Below are 25,305 nucleotides of genomic sequence, written 5' to 3' on the forward strand. Positions count from 1 at the left end.
TGTCCTTAGACATTGTGGGAGTGGAAAGAAAGCTGGAAGAGAGGTGGGGCAGGACAAAGCCTGGCAGATAATAGATGAAGACACGAGGGGACCTTTGATAGGCAAATGGTTGGGCGAAGGCCAGAGAGAAAAATTCAGAAGAAGGTGAGAAGCAAAAGGATTGAAGAATTGCAAATTGTGATGCTAGAGGAAGGAATGTAGATGGAAGGAGATGGGACGGGTCCAGGGTTTAGAGATACAGTGCGGATACAAGCTTTTCGGCCCACCGGGTCCGCGCCGACCAGCGATCCCCGCACATTAACACTACCCTACACCCACTAGGGACAATTTTTACATTTACCAAGCCAATTAACCTACAAACCTGCACGTCTTTGGAGTGTGGGAGGAAATCGAAGATCTCGGAGAAAACCCACGCCGGTCACAGGGAGAACGTACAAACTCCGTGCAGACAGCACCCGTAGTCGGGATGGAACCTGGGTCTCCGGCGCTGCATTCGCTGTAAGGCAGCAACTCTACCGCTGCACCACCGTGACCACCCAAATGTCTCGGTGTATGTGTAAATTATGAATTGTCCCTAATGTGCGGGAGGAACCCGAAGATCTCGGAGAAAACCCACGCAGGTCACGGGAAGAACGTACAAACTCCATACAGACAGCGCCCGTAGTCGGGATGGAACCCGGGTCATTGTTAACCAACAAGGTGAGAAGCAAAAGGGTTGGAGAATTGCAAATTGTGATGGGAGAGGAAGGAACGTGGGTGGCAGGAGATGGGACGGGTCCAGGTGGGGCGGAGGGGAGAGATGAGGGAGAGGGGGGGAGCTGGGGGCAAACGTGCGGGGAAGTGGGGAGATTGAACTCTCCACCTGTGGGCGACGGCAAGGTACCTGCTGCTGGAGAATGTGATGCTACTCACCCAGCTTGGCGTGGAGCTGGTGAACGCGTGTCCTGACTTCCAAGAGGTGGGCTAGAATGGCCTGGTGGCCTTGGTGCAGCTGCAGATCCTGCTGGACCAACAGTCCGCTCACATTCTCTGCAACATTAAAAAATACAGGCTCGTAATATTCCGGCTGCGGCAACAGCAAACACCGTTAGCAAATTACCTGCACAAATATCAGAGTGAAAATGAAATTGCTGTCAGGGGTTATGGGGAGAAGGCAGGAGAATGGGGTTAGGAGGGAGAGATAGATCAGCCGTGATTGAATGGCAGAGTAGACTCGATGGGCCGAATGGCTTGATTGTGCTCCTAATGACCTCTCTCCACAGCTGCTGTCAGCGGTTAGAGCCGCTGCCTCACAGCACCACAGACCCTGGGTTCCATCCTGACCTCAGGCACTGTCTGTGTGTGGAGTTTGCACGTTCTTCCTGTGACCGCGTGGGTCTCCTCCAGGCGCTCCGGTTTCCTCCCACATCCCAAAGACGTGCGGCTCTGTAAGTTAATTGGCCCTCTGTAAATTGCCCCCCGGTGTGTGTAGGGAGTGGATAACATGGAATTAGCGTGATGGATGGTCGGCGTGGACTCGGTGGGCGGGCAGGCCTGTTTCCATGCTGTACCCCAGCTGGTCGCAGTGCAGACTCCTCACACACAGACTGCCCCAGAGGTCAGGACAGAGCCCAGGTCTCTGGCGTGGCGAGGCAGCGGCACTACCCGCCGCGCCACTCAAGCTATTCTGACAGCGGCTGTGGAGGGAGAAGAAGCATGTTGGCCTTCATGACGAGAGGATTTGAGTACAGGAGTACAGCGGTCCTTCTGCAGTTGCACAGTGAGACCACATCTGGAGTATTGTGTGCAGTTTTGGTCTCCTAATTTGAGGAAGGGCAAAATTAGGGCACATGGTATTGGGGGTAGGGTACTGACATGGATAGAAAATTGGTTAACAGACAGAAAGCAAAGAGTGGGGATAAATGGGTCCCTTTCGGAATGGCAGGCAGTGACCAGTGGGGTACCGCAAGGTTCGGTGCTGGGACCCCAGCTATTTACGATATACATTAATGACTTAGACGAAGGGATTAAAAGTACCATTAGCAAATTTGCAGATGATACTAAGTTGGGGGGTAGTGTGAATTGTGAGGAAGATGCAATAAGGCTGCAGGGTGACCTGGACAGGTTGTGTGAGTGGGCGGATACATGGCAGATGCAGTTTAATGTAGATAAGTGTGAGGTTATTCACTTTGGAAGTAAGAATAGAAAGGCAGATTATTATCTGAATGGTGTCAAGTTAGGAGGAGGGGGAGTTCAACGAGATCTGGGTGTCCTAGTGCATCAGTCAATGAAAGGAAGCATGCAGGTTCAGCAGGCAGTGAAGAAAGCCAATGGAATGTTGGCCTTCGTAACAAGAGGAGTTGAGTATAGGAGCAAAGAGGTCCTTCTACAGTTGTACCGGGCCCTGGTGAGACCGCACCTGGAGTACTGTGTGCAGTTTTGGTCTCCAAATTTGAGGAAGGATATTCTTGCTATGGAGGGCGTGCAGCGTAGGTTCACTAGATTAATTCCCGGAATGGCGGGACTGTCGTATGTTGAAAGGCTGGAGCGATTGGGCTTGTATACACTGGAATTTAGAAGGATGAGGGGGGATCTTATTGAAACATATAAGATAATTAGGGGATTGGACACATTAGAGGCAGATAACATGTTCCCAATGTTGGGGGAGTCCAGAACAAGGGGCCACAGTTTGAGAATAAGGGGTAGGCCATTTAGAACGGAGATGAGGAAGAACTTTTTCAGTCAGAGGGTGGTGAAGGTGTGGAATTCTCTGCCTCAGAAGGCAGTGGAGGCCAGTTCGTTGGATGCTTTCAAGAGAGAGCTGGATAGAGCTCTTAAGGATAGCGGAGTGAGGGGGTATGGGGAGAAGGCAGGAACGGGGTACTGATTGATAGTGATCAGCCATGATCGCATTGAATGGCGGTGCTGGCTCGAAGGGCTGAATGGCCTACTCCTGCACCTATTGTCTATTGTCTATTGTCCTTGCTATTAAGGCAGTGCAGCGTAGGTTCACGGGGTTAATCCCTGGGATGGCGGGACTGTCATATGAGGAAAGAATGGGCTTGTTATTCACTGGAGCTTAGAAGGATGAGAGGGGATCTTATAGAGACGTATAAAATAATATAAGGACTGGACAAGCTAGATGCAGGAAAAATGTTCCCAATGTTGGAGGAGTCCAGAACCAGGGGCCACAGTCTAAGAATAAAGGGGAGGCCTTTTAAAACTGAGGTGAGAAGAAACTTTTTCACCCAGAGAGTTGTGAATTTTGGAATTCTCTGCCACAGAGGGCAGTGGAGGCCAATTCACTGGATGAATTTAAAAGAGAGTTAGATAGAGCTCTAGGGGCTAGTGGAATCAAGGGATATGGGGAGAAGGCAGGCACGGGTTACTGATTGTGGACGATCAGCCATGATCACAATGAATGGCGGTGCTGGCTCGAAGGGCCAAATGGCCTCCTCCTGCACCTATTTTCTTTGTTTCTAAGCAGCAATTCATTTTTACTCTGATTTATTCGTGCTGTGGTGTGGGTAATTGCTAATGGTGTTAATGAGGTCAGAGTAGAAGCCGGGATCTCCAGCGGCAATATTCGCCGCGCCACCCTCCAGAGGGGGAACCTCAGCCACTTGTCATTCCACGGAGGCTGCCTGATCCGCCGAGCCTCGCCTGCCTTCATTGACGGCAACTCACCCACAGTCAGTGCGATGCCCTCCAGCAACTCGGCAATCAGCAGGTGCCCACCAGCCGTGAGCGCCCTTCCTTGGGTCAGCTTCTCCAGGTGCCCGTTCATAGAGGACTCCGCATCCTGCTGCCAAGCCCCCAGCTGCTCTTGCTGCTGCAGCAGCAGCGCCTTCTGGCCGTTAACCAGCCTCTCCAGCGAAGCGGCCGCCAGCTCTCTCAGCTCTGCTTGGCCATCCTGGAACAGATTGGACAAGACGTGACAACTGTACAAGACACCGCACTTGGAATATTACACAGAGTTCTGATCGCCCATTCAGGCTTGTATACCCTGGAATTTAGAAGGATGAGAGGGGATCTTATCGAAACGTATAAGATTATTAAGGGGTTGGACACGTTAGAGGCAGGAAACATGTTCCCAATGTTGGGGGAAGTCCAGAACCAGGGGCCACAGTTTAAGAATAAGGGGTAGGCCATTTAGAACAGAGATGAGGAAAAACTTTTTCAGTCAGAGAGTTGTGAATCTGTAGAATTCTCTGCCTCAGAAGGCAGTGAAGGCCAATTCTCTGAATGCATTCAAGAGAGAGCTAGATAGAGCTCTTAAGGATAGCGGAGTCAGGGGGTATGGGGAGAAGGCAGGAACGGGGTACTGATTGTGGATGATCAGCCATGATCATTGAATGGCGGTGCTGGCTCGAAGGGCCGAATGGCCTCCTCCTGCACCTATTGCCTATTGTCTATTGTCTAAGAGGGGTCGCAAGGATGTTACCAGAACTGTGTTGGGGAAAAAAACTGCAGATGCTGGTTTAAATCGAAGGTAGACACAAAATGCTGGAGTAACTCAGCGGGTCAGGCAGCACCTCGGGAGAGAAGGAATGGGTGACGTTTCGGGTCGAGACCCTTGCTCAGACTGAAGGGTCTCGACCCGAAACGTCACCCATTCCTTCTCTCCCGAGATGCTGCCTGACCCGCTGAGTTACTCCGGCATTTTGTGTCTACCCGTTGCCAGGCTTGAGTTAGGAGAGGCTGAGAGTGTTTGCTCCACAGTGCAAGATGCTGAGGGGTGATGTTATAGAGGTATGTAAAATCACGATGATGTCATAGAGGTTCTAGACCAAGTGGACCCGTTGGAATTTGAAAGGATGAGAGGGGATCTTATAGAAATGTATAAAATTATAAAAGGACTGGACAAGCTAGATGTAGAAAACATGTTCCCAATGTTGGGAGAGCCCAGAACCAGGGGCCACAGTCTAAGAATAAAGGGGAGGCCATTTAGGACTGAGATGAGGAAAAGCTTTTTCACCCAGAGAGTTGTGAATTTGTGGAATTCTCTGCCACAGAGGGCAGTGGAGGCCAATTCACTGGATGAATTTAAGAGAGTTAGATAGAACTCTAGGGGCTAGTGGAATCAAGGGCTGTCTGTATGGAGTTTGTACGTTCTCCCCATGACCTACGTGAGTTTTCTCCGAGATCTTCGGTTTCCTCCCACACTCCACAGGTTTGTAGGTTCATTGGCTTGGTAAATGTAAATATTGTCCCGTGTGTGCAGGACAGTGTTAATGTGCGGGGATCACTGGTCGGCACGGACCCGGTGGGCCGAAGGGCCTGTTTCCGCACTGTATCTCTAAACTAAACTATGGGGAGAAGGCAGGCACGTGTTACTGATACTGGATGTTGGTATTTGATGGAGATGATGAGGTCCAGAAACAGTAGGGAGATGTCGGAGATAGTCCAGGTATATTTAAGAGCAGGATGGAAATTGGTAGTGAAGTGTATGAAGTCAGTGAGTTCTGATTCTGGATGATCAGCCATGATCACAATGAATGGCAGTGCTGGCTTGAAGTGCCAAATGTCCTCGTCCTGCACCTATTTTCTATGTTCTATGTTTCTACGTTAAAACCACAAAGGGCTTGGATGGGCTCGGTCTTTTTCCTGCTTTAGGAATCTCAAACTAGAGGACAGAGAATGGAGGCAAGATGGTGGTGGGTATATGTGATTAGCTGCCAGAGGAAACTGTGAACGCAGTTACAAGTACAATGTTCAAAAGACGTTTGAAAAGGGCACATACGAAAGATTTAGTGAGATATGGGCCAAACAGGGGCAATGGGACCGGCTTGGTGACATCTTGGTTGGCATGGACCAGTTGGGCAGAAGGGCCTGTTAGCATGCTGCTTAACATTGACTCTGTTGCAAGGTTGACACGGTGGTGCAGCGGTAGATTTTACAGCATCAGAGACCCGGGTTCCATCCCAACTGTGGGTGCTGTCTGTACGGAGTTTGTACGGTCTCCTGCATGGGTTTTCTCCGGGTGCTCCAGTTTCCTCCCGTGCTTCAAAGACATACAGGTTGCAGGTTAATTGGCTTCGGTAAAGATTGTAAATTGTCCCTAGTGTGTGTTGTGTGTGGGATAGTGTTGGTCGGCGTGGACGGTGGGGCTGAAGGGACAGTTCTCGCGCTGTGCTTCTAAACTAAACAAGGAGGGTGAAGGTCGGAGGAAGGGGAGCACGTTTACCTTCAGAATGTCCATGACTTCCAACAGACGGGAGGGAGCGGCGGCCGTGGTGTTGGCGCCGGTCTCGGCGCGCGACGTGAAGCGTTGCTGCCGGGCGGCGTGGCACAGAGCGCGGGCATGGTCACTCACGATGCGGTAGGCGCTCCGCGTGGCGGGATCCATGCCCTGCGTGCAATCAACCAGTGTCTCAAGGGAGGAAGAGTCGAGAGTCACACAGACATACAGGCGCAAGCTCATCGTTTCGGAACAATCAAAGCAAGTGGGCGCAAAGTGGAAACGCACAACATTACCTCAGTGTTGCAAATAAACGTATAAAATTATAAAAGGACTGGACAAGCTAGATGCAGGAAAAATGTTCCCGATGTTGGGGGAGTCCAGAACCAGGGGCCACCGTCTAAGAATAAAGGGGAGGCCATTTAAAACTGAGGTGAGAAGAAACTTTTTCACCCAGAGAGTTGTGAATTTGTGGAATTCTCTGACACAGAAGGCAGTGGAGGCCAATTCACTGGATGAATTTAAGAGAATTAGATAGAGCTCTAGGGGCTAGTGGAAGCAAGGGATATGGGGAGAAGGCAGGCACTGATTGTGGATGATCAGCCATGATCACAGTGAATGGCAGTGCTGGCTCGAAGGACGAAATGGCCTCCTCATGCACCTATTTCTATGTTTCTAAAAACACACTGAATAAGCACCTTAACTGCTATCATGCAATTTGACACAAGTCTCTGGTCATAGGGAGGCCACACTGCATCGACCAGTAAAGTAGATGTGTAGTTAAGATTAATTTATTGTCACATGCACAGAGGTACAGTGAAAAGCTTTTGTGGCGTGCTAACCAGTCAGCGGAAAGACTACACGATTACCCATCTTTGCTCCACTGGAGATGCTGAAAGTGGGCGGTCACGGCGGCGCAGCAGTAGAGTTGCTGCCTTACAGCGAATGCAGCGCTGGAGACCTGGGTTCCATCCCGACTACGGGTGCTGTCTGTACGGAGTTTGCACGTTCTCCCCGTGACCTGTGTGGGTTTTCTCCGAGATCTTCGGTTTCCTCCCACACTCCAAACACGTGCAGGTTCGCAGGCTTGGTAAATGTTTAAAAAAACTGCCCCTAGTGGGTGTAGGATAGTGTTAATGTGCGGGGATCGCTGGTCGGCGCGGACCCGGTGGGCCGAAGGGCCTGTTTCCATGATGTATCTCTAAACTAGGTTCAGGCCCCTCGTGTGAGGAGTAGAGGGGAGGAACCCAAATCCCATCATCTCCACAGGGCAGAGTTCAGCCCCACTCATTTGAGGACAGGGAACTGCAGGAAGGAACTGCAGATGCTGGTTAATCCAAAGACAGACTCAAAATATTGGAGTCACTCAGTGGGACAGGCAGCATCTCTGGAGAGAAGGAATAGGTGACGTTTTGGGTCGAGACCCTTCTTCAGACTCGACCCGAAATGTCACCTACTCCTTTTATGGTTTAGTTTAGAGATTCAGCGCAGAAACCGGCCCTTTCGGCCCACCGGGTCCGCGCCGACCAGCGATCCCCGCACATTAACACTATCCTACACCCACTAGGGACAATTTTTACATTTACCCGGGTCTCAGCCATGATCACAATGAATGGTGGTGCTGGCTCGAAGGGCCAAATGGACTCCTCCTGCACCTATTTTCTATGTTTCTATTCCCTTTTCACTGCACCTCAGTACAAGAGACAATAAACTAAACGGAACTGCAGGACATGTCTCCACACTGTATCTCTAAACTCTTAACAAACTAGAAATTTTAAGCATTTTATTTAATGTCTACCTTCAGTTTAAACCAGCATCTGCAGTTAAGCATTAAACTGCTTTGGGCCAACATCAGATCTCAAGAAGCTTATGATTTGGAGCCAAGCACATGGCAAATGTTTAGGAAGGTTTAACCAGATACTGGTTTAAACCGAAGATAGACACCAAAATCTGGAGTAACTCAGCTGGACAGGGAGCATCTCTGGAGAGAAGGAATGGGTGAAGTTTCGGTACGAGACCCTTCTTCAGACTGGGTGACCTTTTGAGTCAAGAAATTATATAATATAATATGAAACGTCACCTATCCACATTCTCCAGAGATGTTGCCTGACCCGCTGAGTTGCTCCAGCTTTCTGTGTCTACACGGCAAATGTTATATAGTTTAGTTTAGAGATACAGCGCGGAAAAAAGTCCTTGCGGCCCACCGGGTCCATGCTGAACGTCTTTGGAGTTCAGCATGGACCCGGTACGTCTTTGGAGTGTGGGAGGAAACCGAAGGACCTGTACGTCTGTATGACCTGGAGTGTGGGAGGAAACCGAAAGACCTGCACGTCTTTGGAGTGTGGGAGGAAACCGAAGATCTCGGAGATAACCCAGGCAGGTCACGGGGAGAACGTACAAACTCAGTGCAGACAGCACCCGTAGTCGGGATGGAACCTGGGTCTCCGGCGCTGCAGTCGTGGTAAAGCAGCAACTCTACCGCTGCGCCACCGTGACCGCTCAGTGTAGTGTTCACCGCTGTCCTCCCCTCTGCCCGCAAGATTAGCAGAAGCCCCCATTACCATGCCCGGAGTGCAGGGGTAGGTTGGACGGTGCTCAGCAGCTGCTCGGCAGTTGAAGAAGGCCACCCCAAGCTTGGAAACGTGCTCTTCCGAAAAATTACTGCAGGACAGCGTCAACTCACCCAACACCTGCGGCAAGGAAACTCAAACTCAATCAAAGACACACAAAACGCTGCGGTACCTCATCGGCTCAGGCAGCATCTCTGGAGAATGTGGACAGATGACGTTTGATTATATATTGATTTTTGATTTAGAGATACTGAGTCCGCGCCGCCCAGCGATGCCCGAACACTAACACTATCCTACACACACTAGGGACAATTTTTACATTTACCCAGTCAATTAACCTATATACCCGTACGTCTTTGGTGTGGGAGGAAACCGAAGATCTCGGAGAAAACCCACGCAGGTCACGGGGAGAACGTACAAATTCCGTACAGACAGCGCCCGTAGTCAGGATCGAACCCGAGTCTCCGGCGCTGCATTCACTGTAAGGCAACTCTACCGCTGCGCCACCGTGCCGCCCGTATTACATCATATACATACATATATTATAGAAACATGTAAAATTCTTAAGGGATTGGACAGACTAGATGCAGGAATAATGTTCCCCATGTTGGGAGAGTCCAGAACCAGGGGTCATAGTTTAAGAATAATGCCATTTGGGACTGAGATGAGGAAAAACCTTTTCACCGCAGAGTTGTGAATCTGTGGAATTCATGTTTTCAAGAGAGTTAGATTTAGCTCTTAGGGCTAAAGGAATCAAGGGATATGGGGGTAAAAGCAGGAACGGGGTACTGATTTTAGATGATCAGCCACGAAAATATTGAATGGCGGTGCTGGCTCGAAGGGCCGAATGGCCTACTCCTGCACCTATTTTTCTATGTTCTATAAGAAAATAACTGCAGATGCTGGTACAAATCGAAGGTATTTATTCACAAAATGCTGGAGTAACTCAGCAGGTCAGGCAGCATCTCGGGAGAGAAGGAATGGGTGACGTTTCAGGTCGAGACCCTTCTTCAAACGTTCTATGTTCTACGTTTCTATGTTTCGGTCAGGACCCTTCCAAACTCAATACAATCAAACTCAGGAACAGCTTCTTCCCCTCGGTTCATAAGTTCGAGGAGCAGAATTAGGCCATTCAGCCCATCAAGTCCACTCCGCCGTTCCATCATGGCCGACCTACCTTTCCCTCTCAACCCCATTCTCCTGTCTTCACCCCAAAACCCCCAACACCGTTTACTAATCAAGAATCTGTCAATCTCCGCCTTTAAAATACCCATTGACAGTCTTCACAGACATCAGCAGTAATGGATTCCACAGATTCACCACCCTCTGGCTTATAGAAGGCCCATCCCCACATTCTGTGTCGTTAGGATGCCCTGCCCTGGAGACACCAACGTCGTCTTCAGATTTCCCCACCATTTACCCCATTCCCATCATGCCCCCCTCATCCCATCCATGCTTACGAACAGAAGGCCCGCGGGTCATTGAAGGCCAGCATGGACTCAGTGGGCCGAAGGGCCTCGCCCCACATTGGATGCCCTGGCACTGAATCTCTAACACACACCCTCATATTCCTCCATTCACCCTCTCAACCCAAACCACATCCCGATGTCAGCCCCCGTCCAATTCCCACCTCATCGCTACATAAACACAGAAGGCATTTGTGGAGGGCCTGTCTCCACATTGTATGTAGTTCAGATGTCCTGGCAATGAATCAGTTAAACCCCTGTCCCACTTAGGCGATTGTTTAGGCGACTACAGGCGACTAGGCTGTGTCCACACAGTCGTCGGGGTGTCGCCTGTACGGTCCTGAGTCGTCTCCAAAGAGTCGCAGCGTCTTTCTGGTCGTCGCTGGATTTTCAGAATGTTGAAACATTTTCGGCAACAGTGGGCTTGACGTCAATGAGCTTGACGTCTCCTGACGAGGGCGCTGTCGTAGGTTGTCACCAGGTGACGTAGGTTGTCGCCGGTGCTGACTTCGGTGAATTCCATTGGCGACTACAAACGTCAACCGGCGACAGGTACCGGCGTCAAAACCGGAGGCCAAAATGACGTGAATTGTCTTCAGTTTTCGTCGACAGGGTCGTAGCTTGTCGCTGGTGGACGTAGGTTGACTTTGGTTGTTGCAGGTTGTCGTGGGTGTCGTTGTAGGCGCGGTCGTAGGTGGACGTCCTACCCGTGACGATTGGGTCGCCGGTTGTCGGTAGCTTGCCGTAGCTTGACGTCGACTACGTGGTAGGTTGTTGTAGCTTGTCGTAGACATTGTCGGGCGGGGGCGGTCCAGTTGCCGGTTTTTCGGCGACCTGCTACGACTATGACAGTCGCCTAAAAAAAATCACTTAAGTTGGACAGGCCCCATAACACTGTCCTCATAATTCCCCACCATTTCACCCACTCAACCCTTTTCCTATCTCAGCCCTTATCCGATACCTATCTTACACCAAGACAACCGCAGATGGTTGAGGACCAGCATGAATTCAGTGGGCTGAAAGGCCTGGCTCCAGATTGAACAGCAACACCCCTCCCCTTCCTCGTGTTTCCACATCAATTTCTCATCACAGCCCACAGACTATCTCATCCCCACTTAAACACAGGCCAGACAATTGACCTAGCGTGGACTCAGAGGGCTGAAGGGCCAGGCTCCACAATGTCCATTGAATCAGCAACACTCCTCTCATCTTATTTCCCCACCATTTCACCTCTCTCGTCCGCACCCCGTCCCTGTTTAGAAGCCCATGGATGGAACATAGAAAAAAGGTGTAGGAGGCCATTTGGTCCTTCGGGCCAGCACTGGCATTCAATATGATCATGGCTGATCATCCAAAATCAGTACCCCGTTCCTGCTTTCTCCCCATATCCCTTGATTCCATTAGCCCCAAGAGCTAAATCTAACTCACTCTTGAAAGCATCCAGTGAATATGCCTCCACTGCCCTCTGTGGCAGAGAATTCCACAAATTCACAACTCTCTGGGTGAAGAAGCTTTTCCTCATCTCAGTCCTAAATAGCCTACCCCTTATTCTTAAACTGTGACCCCTGGTTCTGGACTCCGGCAACATCGGGAGCATTTTTACTGCATCTACCCTGTCACAATCTTGTATTCACTGGCTTGTATTCACTGGAGCTTAGAAGAATGAGAGGGGATCTTATAGAAACATATTAAGTTATAAAAGGGCTGGACAAGCTAGAGGCAGGAAAGATGTTCCCAATGTTGGGGGAGTCCGGAACCAGGGGCCAAACACAGTCGAAGAATAAAGGGGAGGCCATTTAAAACTGAGGTGAGAAAAAACTTTTTCACCCAGAGTTGTGAATTTGTGGAATTCTCTGCCACAGAGGGCAGTGGAGGCCAATTCACTGGATGAATTTAAAAGAGAGTTAGATAGAGCTCTAGGGGCTAGCGGAATCAAGGGGTATGGGGAGAAGGGGATATGGGTTACTGATTATGGATGATCAGCCATGATCACAATGAATGGCGGTGCTGGCTCAAAGGGCCGAATGGCCTCCTCCTGCACCTGTTTTCTATGTTTAATCCTTCGCGAATTTCTTTCTGGTTAAGGGCTAGCATGGGCTCAATGGGCCGAAGAGCCTGGCTCCACGTTGCTGGATATCCAGTCAATGAATGGGCAACAACCGCCTCCCTGTCCTCTTATTTCCACACCATTTCTCCCTCTCACGCCCTATGACTGTAAACACGGGTGGTCCACTCGGCCCATCGGGTCCGTGTTAGCCCCCTCCCGACCCCGGAGTGACGATGGCCTCACCGCCCGCTGGCAGCCGTCCAGCTCGGGCAGGGCCGGCGGCGGCGGCGGCGGCTCCGCGACCACCACCCGCTCCTCGGTCCGGCTCCTCTCGAAGAGGGGCTGCTGTGGGTCCGCCGGCGGGAGGGGGTGCAAGAAGCTGCCGGAGACGACGAGAGGGCAGGCGAGGCCGAGTAGTAAGAGAAGGGGGCGGCATGTATCCATGATGAGGACACGACAGACTGCCCACCCGCCAGCCGTTTAAACCCGCCGCCCCCAGTCACGTGTCACCCTACACCAATCGCGCGACAACCCACGTCACGTGCCAGCATACATCACCTCCCGGTCACGTGTCACCCTGGACATTTTCCCCCGTCACGTGTCACTACACCCAATCACCCGATAACCCCTCCTAACGTGCCACCCTCCATCACCCCCATCACGTGTCACCCTGGATTTTTTCCCTTTCCCCCGTCACGTGTCACCTTGCACCTCCCCCCCCCTTTACGTGTCACTCTGGGGCAGCAAATCCCCGTTGAGGGGGTCTTCTCCCAGCTGCTGCAAACGCCGGATCCGCCCCTCTCCCCCCCCGTGCAAAAACTCATCCCCGTACAAACCCCGCGTTCCCGTGCAAACCTCTCCTTCCCGTACAAACCCCGCGTTCCCGTGCAAACCTCTCCTTCCCGTGCAAACCACCCGTTCCCGTGCAAACAACACGTTCCCGTGCAACCCCCCCCCCCCCCCCCGCGCACGTGCAGACCGCGGACCCCGGCGCCGCCATGGAGGCGGGAGGGAGCGTGGGCCTGGTGGGCGCGGGCAGGATGGCGCTCGCCATTGCCACCGGCATCCTGGCCGCAGGTGAACACGGGGAGAGGGGAGAAGAGGCAGGTAGAGGGAGTGGGCTTGTGTGTGGGCAAAGAGGAGCAAGATGGACCACTCAGTCGAGGCTGCCTACACTGAAGTGTAGTCCGCAACGGAGAGTGTCGGCCGCCATTTTAGTAAGCAAACCCCGCCGTTCACTCTGCCTCTCGCAGTGTAATCAGTGTTGTGGAGGAACAGTGTGTGTGATGATACCATTACAATGCAGAATATATCTCATCTATCAACTCACAGATTGTTTTTATTTTTAAATGTTTCCCCCCCTTGCTTAATGTCTCTGATTTTATTATTTCTTATAGTTTCTGCCCATTTCCCTCCCATCCTTCCTCCCCAGCCCCCCGTTTTTGTGCAGTTTCCACTGTATTGCTCCAACACACACTCTGCACAAATTTAACATATCATATATATGAATGTGTGTGTTTGTTTGTTTGTGTGCGAGAGGCAAGATAGAGATAAATAGATCTCAAAGTTCCTTCTCATGGATCAGAAGCAACTTTGATTTAAAGCAACGCTCTATTTCTCTCTTCATCTTATTTTTCACATGATGTACATAAACCATAAAGGCGATTTGACCTTTATGGTTTATGTTTATACATACATACATATATATATATATGAATGTGTATATATATATACAGTCTGAAGAAGGGTCACCCATTCCTTCTCTCCTGAGATGCTGCCTGTCCCGCTGAGTTACTCCAGCATTTGTGAAATAAATACCTTCAATTTGTACCAGCATCTGCAGTTATTTTCTCACATATGTATATATATATATATGCACACACACACATGCTTTAAATCAAAGTTTCTTTCTTGTGATTTCCTCTAATTATGTGTTTAGCAACCTTTTTCTTTCAATCACTCTCTCTATTTTATATATATATATATATAGTTCTCCCTATCATTGTTTCATTATCACTGTTCTCTCACATGCTGTACATACATTCAGTACATACAGTTCTCTCACATACTGTAAGGAGTTTGTACGTTCTCCCCGTGACCTGCGTGGGTTTTCTCCGAGATCTTCGGTTTCCTCCCACACTCCAAAGACGTACAGGTATGTAGGTTAATTGACTGGGTAAATGTAAAAATTGACCCTAGTGTGTGTAGGATAGTGTTAGTGTGCGGGGATCACTGGGCGGTGCGGACTTGGTGGGCCGAAAAGGCCTGTTTCCGCTCTATCTGAAATATGAAAATATGAAAAAAATATGCATTTCATTAGGGCCTACCCATAAACATTCGCAATCAGTAATATCAAACTTATTTCCAGAATTCCTAACATTCTGAATAAAATAACTATGAACAGATATTTTTTCATTCTTTTCATTCTATATTAGTGTAATAAAATGTAATGCATACATGCCTACACTGATACAGAAGCGCTTGCTTTAGACATGAATAATGTACATTACTACCATAGTTTAGTTTTGAATGTAACATATAGTCGAGGGGGTCGGTGCAATATAGTGCTAACCCTCACTTTCGTGAAAAATGAGTTACATGCAGTAACACGATCCTTACCCACTACCCTACAACCTGTAAACATTTCATATTTAAATTCAACCGATAAGTTGGTCAAATAACACAGGCACCTACTTGTTTTTTTGTGATTTATGGATTTTTCAAATGTGAATATCTCATGATGAGGCATTTGTGGGTTAGCAGTATATTGCACCAACCCCCTTCAATTTTACATCATTCAAAAAAGAACTTTATAAACAAGGATAACACTTTTTATTTCTGTCATTCATGGTAAGATTTACATCATTTTGTGTGCGAGGTATACAGTGTTGCACTGTTTCACATATCAGCTAACCAATGAAAAGCTCAGGTCCTGATTTATACCAGCTCTTCACCTTCCCACCATTGTCTGAAGAAGGGTCCCAACCTGAAACATCACCCATCCTTTTTCTCCAGAGATGCTGCCTGACCCGGTGATTTACTCCAACACTGTCTATTTGAATTGGATTCATGCTTCTGTACCACGTCAGGCAGCATTGGTCATTTTAGTGGCTGTCAAGGGTTTTTAACTAATCAATTCACCAATTCAAATTTTCTTGACTCTAAGTATGAAGTTAAATGTATTTTCAATGATATTGTGGATACAGTAGAGCTCTATTATTTGCAAATGCCTAATCTCTGCCTCTATGACCTTTTAAAATGTAGGACAAACAAAAAGAGATACAGCTCGTGAAGGAAAAATTAAAATTAACGGAGAAAGCAAAGAAGAACAGTTCATTAAGTATGATCAATTGGCCTGATACAGAGTGGATCTCTAGTGCAAATATTCAATCAGTAACATCCAAAGTTTAAAGATCACGAAGCAGCAACTCTTCAAGAAATAGTTCTAAATGTCAACTGTCAACTTATCCAAAAATAATTGTTTGCAAACATTTTATATACGAAGAAATCGCAGAGAGTTGTGAACGCTGCCCAGTCTAACACACAGAATCTGCTTCCTAAAATGGCGCTGAAAGTTACTCTTGGCCCACTACGGTTTTTAGGGTCGAGTTGTCTATCTTGTTCCTCTGTTATCTTTGCTTGTGGGTGGGGGAGAGGGTGTTGAGGTGGGGGAGGGTGTTGGGGAGAAGGGGAAGGCAGGGCTATAGTTTAGTTTAGAGATACAGCGCGCAAACCATACCATACAGATAGCACCTGTAGTCAGGAATGAATGAATGATGTTGAGAGATGGTGCTGATGGTCAGGCAGTGGGAGCATCAGGTGCAGGGGGCAGGAGATCTCAATCTAACGCTAAATATCTATTCCTTCTTAGGAAACGTCAAGCCTGAAGAAATAATAGCTTCAGCCCCATCAGACGACAACTTGTACAAGTTCAAGGTGAGACGGTGTGGGTATCTTGCATTTTATGACTGTTGGCAGATCAATTTCCCTCCTGAGATAAATAGAGTTCTATCAGAGAGTATCGTATTGTAAAGAGGCAAGAGGGCTGGAGAGATGTGCAGTAACCCTCCCATCCCTCACATGGTAGGGCAGCTGTGCTGTCCCTGGGGTTTGAGTTTCCAATCCAGGATGGGGAACATGGGCATGTCTCCAGTGACCAAGGAGAACAGGCTGGTACTCTATTCCTTGGAGCGCAGGAGGATGAGGGGTGATCTTATAGAGGTAGTCTCTTGCCCAGAGTAGTCGTGAACAGATCAGGTGGTCAAAAAAGCATTTTGGCACATTGGCCCTCATCAGTCAGAGTATTGAGTATAGAGGTTGGGAGGTCATGTTGCAGTTATACAAGTCGTTGATGAGGCCGCATTCAGAATGTGCTGTTCAGTTCGAGGTTATAGGAAAGATATTGTGTTATATGAAAGATGTTGTCAAGCTGGAAAAGGTACAGAGAAGATTTACAAGGGTTGCCAGGACTAGAGGGTGTGAGCTACAGGGAGAGGTTGAGTTGGCTGGGACTCTATTCCATGTAGCGCAGGAGGATGAGGGGTGATCTTATAGAGGTGTACAAAATCATGAGGAATAGATCGGCTAGACGCACAGAGTCTCTTGCCCAGAGTAGGCGAATCAAGGACCAGAGGATTTAGGTTTAAGGTGAAGTGGAAAAGATTTTATAGGAATCTGAGGGGTAACTTTTTCACACAGAGGGTGGTGGGTGTATGGAACAAGCTGCCAGAGGAGGTAGTTGAGGTTTAAGAAACAGTTGGACAGGTACATGGATAGGACAGGTTTGGAGGGATATGGACCAAACGCGGGCAGGTGGGACAAGGAAAGAACTGCGGATGCTGGTTGAAATTGAAGATGGACACAAAATGCTGGAGTAACTCAGCGGGTCAGGCAGCAGCTCTGGAGAGAAGGGATGGGACTAGTGTAGCTGGGACATGTTGGCTGGTATGGGCGAGTTGGGCTGAAGGGCCTGTTTTCACACTGTCACTCTCTGACTCGACAGCAGGCCGAGTCCACGCCCACCATCCATCACCCGTTCACACTAGATCTATGTGGCCCCACTTTCCCACCCGCTCCCTGCACACTAGTGGGCGATGTACAGAGGGCTGATTAACCCCCAGACCCGCACGTCTTTGGGATGTGGGAGGAAACCGGAGCACCTGGAGAAAACCCACTCGCTCGCTGGGAGAACGTGCAAACTCTGCACAGACAACCTGCCAGGTGGGGATTGAACCCGGGTCTCTGGCTGTGTGGGAAATCCTCTGTTAAATGGCGCAGCGGGTAGAGCCGCTGCCTCACAGCGCCAGAGACCCGGGTTCGATCCTGACCTCGGGAGCTGCATGTGTGGAGTTTGTACGTTCTCCCCGTGACCTGTGTGGGTTTTCTCCGAGATCTTCGGTTTCCTCCCACACTCCAAAGACGTGCAGGTTTATACGTTAATTGGCTTGGTACAACTGTAAATTGTCCCTAGTGGATGTAGGATAGTGTTTGTGTACAGGGGAATGCTCGACTGTGCGGGGCCCGGTGGGCTGAAGGGCCTGTTTCTGCGCTGTATCTCTAAACTAAACTGTGCCCCAATGTTCCCTCTTTGTTTTTGGAAGCACGTCCTCGACCAACCGCTGGTCCCCACCGCGGCCCCGTGCCACCTCCATCACTAAGGGCCCCGTCTCACTGTGGTCCCCACCGCGGCCCCGTCCCACATCCATCACTAAGGGCCCTGGCCCACTGTGGTCCCCACCGCGGCCCCGTCCCACCTCCATCACTAAGGGCCCCGTCCCACTGTGGTCCCCACCGCGACCCCGTCCCACATCCATCACTAAGGGCCCCGTCCCACATCCATCACTAAGGGCCCCGTCTCACTGTGGTCCCCACTGCAGCCCCGTCCCACAACCATCACTCAGGGCCCCGTCCCACATCCATCACTAAGGGCCCCGTCTCACTGTGGTCCCCACTGCGGCCCCGTCCCACTGTGGTCCCCACTGCGGCCCCGTCCCACAACCATCACTAAGGGCCCCGTCCCACATCCGGTCCCCACCGCGGCCCCGTCCCACATCCATCACTAAGGGCCCCGTCCCACATCCATCACTAAGGGCCCCGTCTCACTGTGGTCCCCACTGCGGCCCCGTCCCACTGTGGTCCCCACTGCGGCCCCGTCCCACAACCATCACTAAGGGCCCCGTCCCACATCCGGTCCCCACCGCGGCCCCGTCCCACCTCCATCACTAAGGGCCCCGTCCCACATCCGGTCCCCACCGCGGCCCCGTCCCACATCCATCACTAAGGGCCCCGTCCCACCTCCGGTCCCCACCGCGGCCCCGTCCCACATCCGGTCCCCAACGCGGCCCACTTCCATGTCCGGTCCCTACTGCAGTCCCCACTGCGGGCCTGATCCCACGCTGTGTAGTGTGACTGGGCGAGTGATGTGTTTCTGGTCTGCTTTCTCTCCCCACCACCCCCCGTGTGCAGGAAGTGGGAATGCGGACGACGCACGACAACGGCAGCGTGGTGACGAACTGCACCGTCCTGTTCCTGGCCGTCAAGCCTCACCTCCTGCCCGACGTCCTGCTGAACATCTCCCCGCTGGTCACAAGGGCCCACCTGGTGATCTCTGTGGCAGCCGGGGTCACTGTGCACACACTGGAGGGAGTGAGTAGCTGTATACGAGCTGGAGCTGCTGCTCACTGCCTCTGCTGCACCTGTTCACGGCAGCTCTTTCACGCATTGCTTTGCCGAAGCATTTTTAATGGGGGGGGGGGAATGAGCGTGGAGATCAGCCACGAGTAGTGTTGTTGCCCAAGATCAGCGGCACAGTGGCACAGCGGTACAGCGGTAGAGTTACTGCCTCACAGCGCCAGAGACCCGGGTTCCATCCCGACTACGGGTGCTGTCTGTACAGAGTTTGTACGTTCTCCCCGTGACTGCCTGGTTTTCCACCGGGTGCTCCGGTTTCCTCCCACACTCCGAAGACGTACAGGTCTGTAAGTTAATTGTTCATTTTTGGGTGTATGGAACGAGCTGCCAGAGGAGGTAGTTGAGGCAGGGACTATCCCAACATTTAAGAAACAGCTAGACAGGTACATGGATAGGACAGGTTTGGAGGGATATGGGCCAAACATGGGACGTGTAGCTAGGACAAGTTGGGCCTTTCAGGTCCTGCTGAAGCTGCCTGTCCTGCTGAGTCACTCCAGCACTTTGTATTTTACTCCCGCTGGCAGCTGGTTTAATTTATCCACTGCCCTCTGTGTGGTATAGGTTGCCCCTCGGGTCCCTATTAAGTCTTTCCTTTCTCTCACTTATAGACTTTAGAGAAGTAGCGCGGAGACAGGCCTTACGACCAACCGAATACATACATACAAACTCCATACAGACAGCGCCCGTAGTCAGGATTGAATCCGGGTCTCTGGCGATGTAAGGCAGCAACTTAGTTTAGTTTAGAGATACAGTGCAGAAACAGGCCCTTCGGCCCACCGGGTCCACGCCGACCAGCGATCCCCGCACATTAACACTATCCTACACACACTAGGGACAATTTTTACATTTACCAAGCCAATTGACCTACAAACCTGCACGTCTTTGGAGTGTGGGAGGAAACCGAAGATCTCGGAGAAAACCCACGCAGGTCACGGGGAGAACGTACAAACTCCGTACAGACAGCACCCGTAGTCGGGATGGAACCCGGGTCTCCGGCGCTGCATTCGCTGTAAGGCAGCAACTCTACCGCTGCGCCACTGTGCCTTTTTTAAAGGAGTGATTAAAAAACCCGGCTTAAATGTGTGTCCCCTGGTTCCTGATTCCCCTCCCCTCGGGCACCGTGGTCAGCACGGGGGGAGTTGGGCCGAGCGGCCTGTTTCTGCACTCCGTGACTCCACTGTGCCTCTCTCCTCAGCTGCTGCCGCAGGGCTGCAGGGTGCTCCGGATGATGCCCAACCTGCCCTGCACGGTGCTGCAAGGTGCCAGCGTGTTCTGCCGCGGGACCCACGCCAGCCCGGCTGATGCCGACCTCCTCAAGGGCCTCGTATCTGCCTGCGGCCTGTGTGAAGAAACGCCAGAGTCCTACATCGACATCCACACGGGGGTCAGCGGCAGCGGCGTGGCCTACGTACGTTCATGGCGTTCACTGGGGCAGCGCGCAGACAGGCCCGTCAGCCCACACAACCCCTGCCAACCAGCCCAACACACGCACGCATAGCTGTGTGGATAGGAAACGTTCACTGTAGTTTACTGATACAGCACAGAAACAGGCCCTTCAGCCCACCCAGCCCCTGCCGACACTGACACTACCCCAACACACACGCATAGCTGTGGATAGGAAACGTTCACTGGTGCAGTGCGCAAACAGGCCCTTCAGCCCACCCAGTCCCTGCTGACACTAACACTACCCCAACACACACACACATACAGCTGTGTGGATAGGAAACGTTTAGGGAGGTTTAGTGTAGTTTAGAGATACAGCGTGGAAAGAGGCCCTTCAGCCCACCCAGCCCCTGCCGACCAGCAATCCCCGCACACTGACACCACCCCAACACACACATGTGACTATGTGGATAGGAAATGTTTAGAGAGGTTCAGTTTACAAATCCAGTGCGGAAACAGGCCCTTCGGCCCACCCAGTCCCTGCCGACACTAACACCACCCCAGCACACACATGTGACTGTGTGGATAGGAGACATTTACAGTAGTTTAGAGATTCAGCACGGAAACAGGCCCTTCGGCCAACCCAGTCCCTGCCGACCAGCCATCCCCGCACACTGACACCACCCCAACACACACACATATGAGTCCTCCACAGATGCTGCCTGACCCACTGAGTTACTCCAGCACTTTGTGTTTACTCAATATTCCAGCAGCTGCAGTTCATTGTGCCAGAGGAGGTCATGGAGGCAGATACGATAACAACGTTTGAAAGATATGTAGATGGATACATGGATAGGAAAGGATTAGGGCCAAATGTGGGCAAATAGTACCAGCTTAAACGTCACCTATCCATGTTCTCCAGAGATGCTGCCTGACCCGCTGAGTTACTCCAACACTCTGTGAAACGTCACCTACCCATGTTCTCCAGAGATGCTGCCTGACCCGCTGAGTTACTCCAGCACTCTGTGAAACGTCACCTATCCATGTTCTCCAGAGATGCTGCCTGACCCGCTGAGTTACTCCAACACTCTGTGAAACGTCACCTATCCATGTTCTCCAGAGATGCTGCCTGACCCACTGAGTTAAACCCAACACTTTGTGTGTGTTGCTATTGCAAGTGCTCCTTAAACGCTGGTGAAATTCTGAAACGATGTGTTACGATATAAACCTCACTAAACATGTGATCTCTGCAAATGTACAACACTATCCCCACTGACATGTTTACTGCTGAAAACCCATTCTGCCCACTGAGTTCTTACGCGCCAAATTCTGAATTTTTATGTAAAATTCTGAATTTTGACATCAAAGTTATGAATTTGTAAAATCAAATGTTGGGAGGTCTGGGGGAGCCCAGAACCAGGGGTCACAGTCCAAGAATAAAGGGGAGGCCATTTAAAACTGAGGTGAGAAAAAACTTTTTCACCCAAAGAGTTGTGAATTTGTGGAAATCTCTGCTACAGAAGGCAGTGGAGGCCAATTCACTGGATGAATTTAAAAGGGAGTTAGATAGAGCTCCTAAGGAAAGCGGAGTCAGGGGGTATCGGGGGGAGGCAGGAACGGGATACTGTTTGGGAATGATCAGCCATGATCACATTGAATGGTGGTGCTGGCTCGAATGGCCTACTCCTGCACCTATTGTCTATTGACTCTTGTGTGTGTTGGATAGTGTCAGTGTGCGGGGATCGCTGGTCGACATGGACAAGGTGGGCCAAAGGATGCCCAATAAATTTTAAAAAACAATATTAGTGCAAAACATTCTTAGTGCAACCAAGTCAGTTTGTAGTTTAGTAGTAAGGAACTGCAGATGCAGGTTTACATTGAAGATAAACACAAAATGCTGTAGTAACCCAGCGGGTCAGGAAGCATCTCAGAATAGATTTTATCACTTCCGGCTGGCTGCCCTCCAACCTTATCGTTCCCCAGTTCCGCACGGCCCAGTTTTACCGTCTCCCCAAAATCCACAAACACAAACACAACTGCCCTGGCAGACCCATTGATTCTGCTAGTTCATGTGCCACTGAATTAATTTCCACCAACCTCGACTCCATCCTATCACCCCTGGACTAATCCCTCCCTACCTATGTACAAAGATGTACAGGTATGTAGGTTAATTGACTGGGTAAATGTAAAAATTGTCCCTAGTGTGTGTAGGATAGTGTTAATGTGCGGGGATCGCTGGGCGGCGCGGACTTGGTGGGCCGAAAAGGCCTGTTTCCGCGCTGTATCTGAAATATGAAAAATATGAAATAAAATATGAAAATATGTCCAAGACACCTCACACGCCCTTCATCTCTTCAATGACTTCCGTTTTCCAGGCCCCCACTCCATCATCTTTACTATAGACGTTTAGTCACTCTACACCTCCACCCCCGACCAGGAAGGCCTTAAAGCCCTCCGTTTCTTCCTCGGCCGCAAAACCATCCAATTTTCCTCTACTAACACTCTCCTCCGCCTAGCGGAACTGGTCCTCACCCTCAACAACTTCTCCTTTGACTCCTCCCACTTCCTCCATGTCCAAGGCGTAGCTATGGCCACCTGCATGGGCCCCAGCTACGTCTGCCTCTTTGTAGGGTACGTTGAACAATCCCTGTTCCAGGCGTACACTGGCCCTGGCCCCGAACTCTACCTCCGCTACATTGACAGCTGCATTGGTGCGACCTCCTGCACCCATGCAGAACTCACTGACTTCATTAACTTCACTACTAATTTCCATCCTGCACTCAAATTCACTTGGACCATCTCCGACACCTCCCTCCCCTTCCTTGATCTCACCGTCTCCATCACAGGAGATAGACTATTGCCCGACATCTACTACAAACCCACTGACTCCCACAACTATCTCGACCACACCTCTTCTCACCCTGATTCCTGCAAAGACTATCCCCTGCTCCCAATTCCTCCGTCCACACCGCATCTGAGGTGTTCCATACCAGGACATCCGGGATGTCCTCATTCTTTAGGGAACGGGGGTTCCCCTCTCCCATCATAGATGAGGCCCTCACTAGGGTCTCCTCGGTACCCCCCAGCTCCGCCCTTGCTCCCCCTCCCCCTAGTCGCAACAGAGACCGAGTCCCCCTGGTCCTCAGCTTCCACCCCATCAGCCGTCACATACAGCACATAATCCTCCGACATTTCCACCACCTCCAACGGGATCCCACCACCAGCCACATTTTCCCATCTCCACCCCTTTCCCCCTTCCGCAGAGACCGTTCCCTCCACAACTCCCTGGTTAACTCGTCCCTTCCCACCCAAACCACCCCCTCCCCAGGTACCTTTCCCTGCAACCGCAGGAGATGCAACACCTGTCCCTATACCTCGACTCCATCCAAGGACCCTGACAGTCTTTCCAGGTGAGGGAGAGGTTCACCTGCACCTCCACCAACCTCACCTACTGTATCCGCTGTTCCAGGTGTGGACTCCTGTACATCGGCGAGACCAGGCGCAGGCTCAGCGATCGTTTCGCTCAACGCCTTCGCTATCTTGCGTCGATGCCCCAAAGTGCTTTAAGATTGAGAGCAGATGAGGCACCTTTTGTAAATGCAGAATCTTCTCATTCTCTCTCTCCGCTCCGTAGGTGTACCTGTTTGCGGAGGCGCTGATAGACGGGGCCGTGAAGATGGGCATGCCGTACGAGCTGGCAAAGAAGCTTGTGGCTCACACTCTGATGGTAGGTCACCAATCGACTATGTGTGACCTTCACCCCCTCCCCCGCATGTGGCACGGTGGTGCAGCGGTAGAGTTGTTGCCTCACAGTGCTAGAGACCCCGGTTCCATCCTGACTACGGATACTGTCTGTCTCCGTGAGTGTGTGTGGAGTTTGCACGTTCTCCCCGGGACCGCGTGGGTTCCCTCCGGGTGCTCCAGGTTCCTCCCACATTCCAAAGACGTGGGTTTGTGGGTTAATTGCCCCTGGTGTGTAGGGTGGACACAAAAAGCTGGAGTAACTCAGCGGGTCAGGCAGCATCTCTTTGGAGAGAAGAAATAGGTGACGATTCGGGTCGAGGCCCTTCTTCAGTACGATGTCGGGGGAGAGGGAGATGGATAGACAAGAAAGTGTAAGGTGTGAGAACAGGACAAAGGGGATGGAGATCAAGGAAAATGTAGAACAGATCATTGTTAGCTGGGAGAAGGTAACAACAAAGCACACAGATAAAATGTAGTCAGAGACAGTCAGACTGGTCGGAGAACTGGGAGAACAGCAACTCTACCGCTGCGCCACTTTTGTGGGCGGTCATGGTGGCGCAGCGGTAGAGTTGCTGCCTTACAGCGAATGCAGCGCCGGAGACCCGGGTTCCATCCCAACTACGGGTGCTGTCTTTACGGAATTTGACCAGGTCAGGTCAAATTCCCGTGACCTGCGTGGGTTTTCTCCGAGATCTTCGGTTTCCTTCCACACTCCAAAGACGTACAGGTATGTAGGTTAATCGGCTTGGTAAATGTAAAAATTGTCCCTGGTGGGTGTAGGATAGTGTTAATGTGCGGGGATCGCAGGTCGGTGCGGACCCGGTGGGCCGAAGGGCCTGTTTCCGCGCTGTATCTCTGAACTAAACTAAACTAAAGTGGGAAGGGGGAGGGGATGGAGAGAGAGGGAACGCAAGAGTTATTTGAAGTTAGAGAAGTCACTGTTCATACCACTGGGGTATAAGCTGAAGTGTGAATGGATGATCAGTGTGGACTCGGGTTGAAGGGCCTGTTTCCATGTTGCATCTCTAAACTAAAATGGAGTCTAAAGACCGTGACCAGCGGCTTCAGGAGCAGCTTCTTCCCAGCAGCGGGTGGGAGCAGCAGGGTCGGCCTGGCCAGACGATGTTGTTGATGTCCACTGTACTGCTGCAGGCCGTCCACAGATGCTGCCAGACCCGCTGAGTTAGAAACATAGAAACACAGACAATTGGGGCAGGAGGAGGCCATTCGGCCCTTCGAGCCAGC

The 25,305-nt window shown here is 51.0% G+C and overlaps 2 protein-coding genes across 2 annotated transcripts in view; one reads left to right on the forward strand and one right to left on the reverse strand.

Annotated features, from left to right (window-relative positions):
* LOC144610861 (protein brambleberry-like) overlaps positions 1-12,687 on the reverse strand; it is a 34,659-nt gene extending 21,972 nt beyond the window's left edge. The window contains exons 1-5 of the mRNA XM_078429833.1: positions 12,487-12,687; positions 8,722-8,850; positions 6,167-6,352; positions 3,667-3,892; positions 913-1,029 (exon numbers count right to left, since the gene is read on the reverse strand). Coding sequence (XP_078285959.1) covers positions 913-1,029; positions 3,667-3,892; positions 6,167-6,352; positions 8,722-8,850; positions 12,487-12,687 — 859 coding nt within the window. The remainder of the gene's footprint in view (positions 1-912; positions 1,030-3,666; positions 3,893-6,166; positions 6,353-8,721; positions 8,851-12,486) is intronic.
* Positions 12,688-12,993: 306 nt separating this feature from the next.
* pycr3 (pyrroline-5-carboxylate reductase 3) overlaps positions 12,994-25,305 on the forward strand; it is an 18,559-nt gene continuing 6,247 nt past the window's right edge. Inside the window, exons 1-5 of the mRNA XM_078426214.1 lie at positions 12,994-13,320; positions 16,115-16,179; positions 18,709-18,888; positions 20,129-20,341; positions 23,951-24,043. Coding sequence (XP_078282340.1) covers positions 13,242-13,320; positions 16,115-16,179; positions 18,709-18,888; positions 20,129-20,341; positions 23,951-24,043 — 630 coding nt within the window. The 5' untranslated portion in view covers positions 12,994-13,241. The remainder of the gene's footprint in view (positions 13,321-16,114; positions 16,180-18,708; positions 18,889-20,128; positions 20,342-23,950; positions 24,044-25,305) is intronic.

The sequence above is a fragment of the Rhinoraja longicauda genome, chromosome 2, assembly GCF_053455715.1.
Source record: "Rhinoraja longicauda isolate Sanriku21f chromosome 2, sRhiLon1.1, whole genome shotgun sequence".
In the NCBI taxonomy this organism is placed as follows: Eukaryota; Metazoa; Chordata; class Chondrichthyes; order Rajiformes; family Arhynchobatidae; genus Rhinoraja; species Rhinoraja longicauda.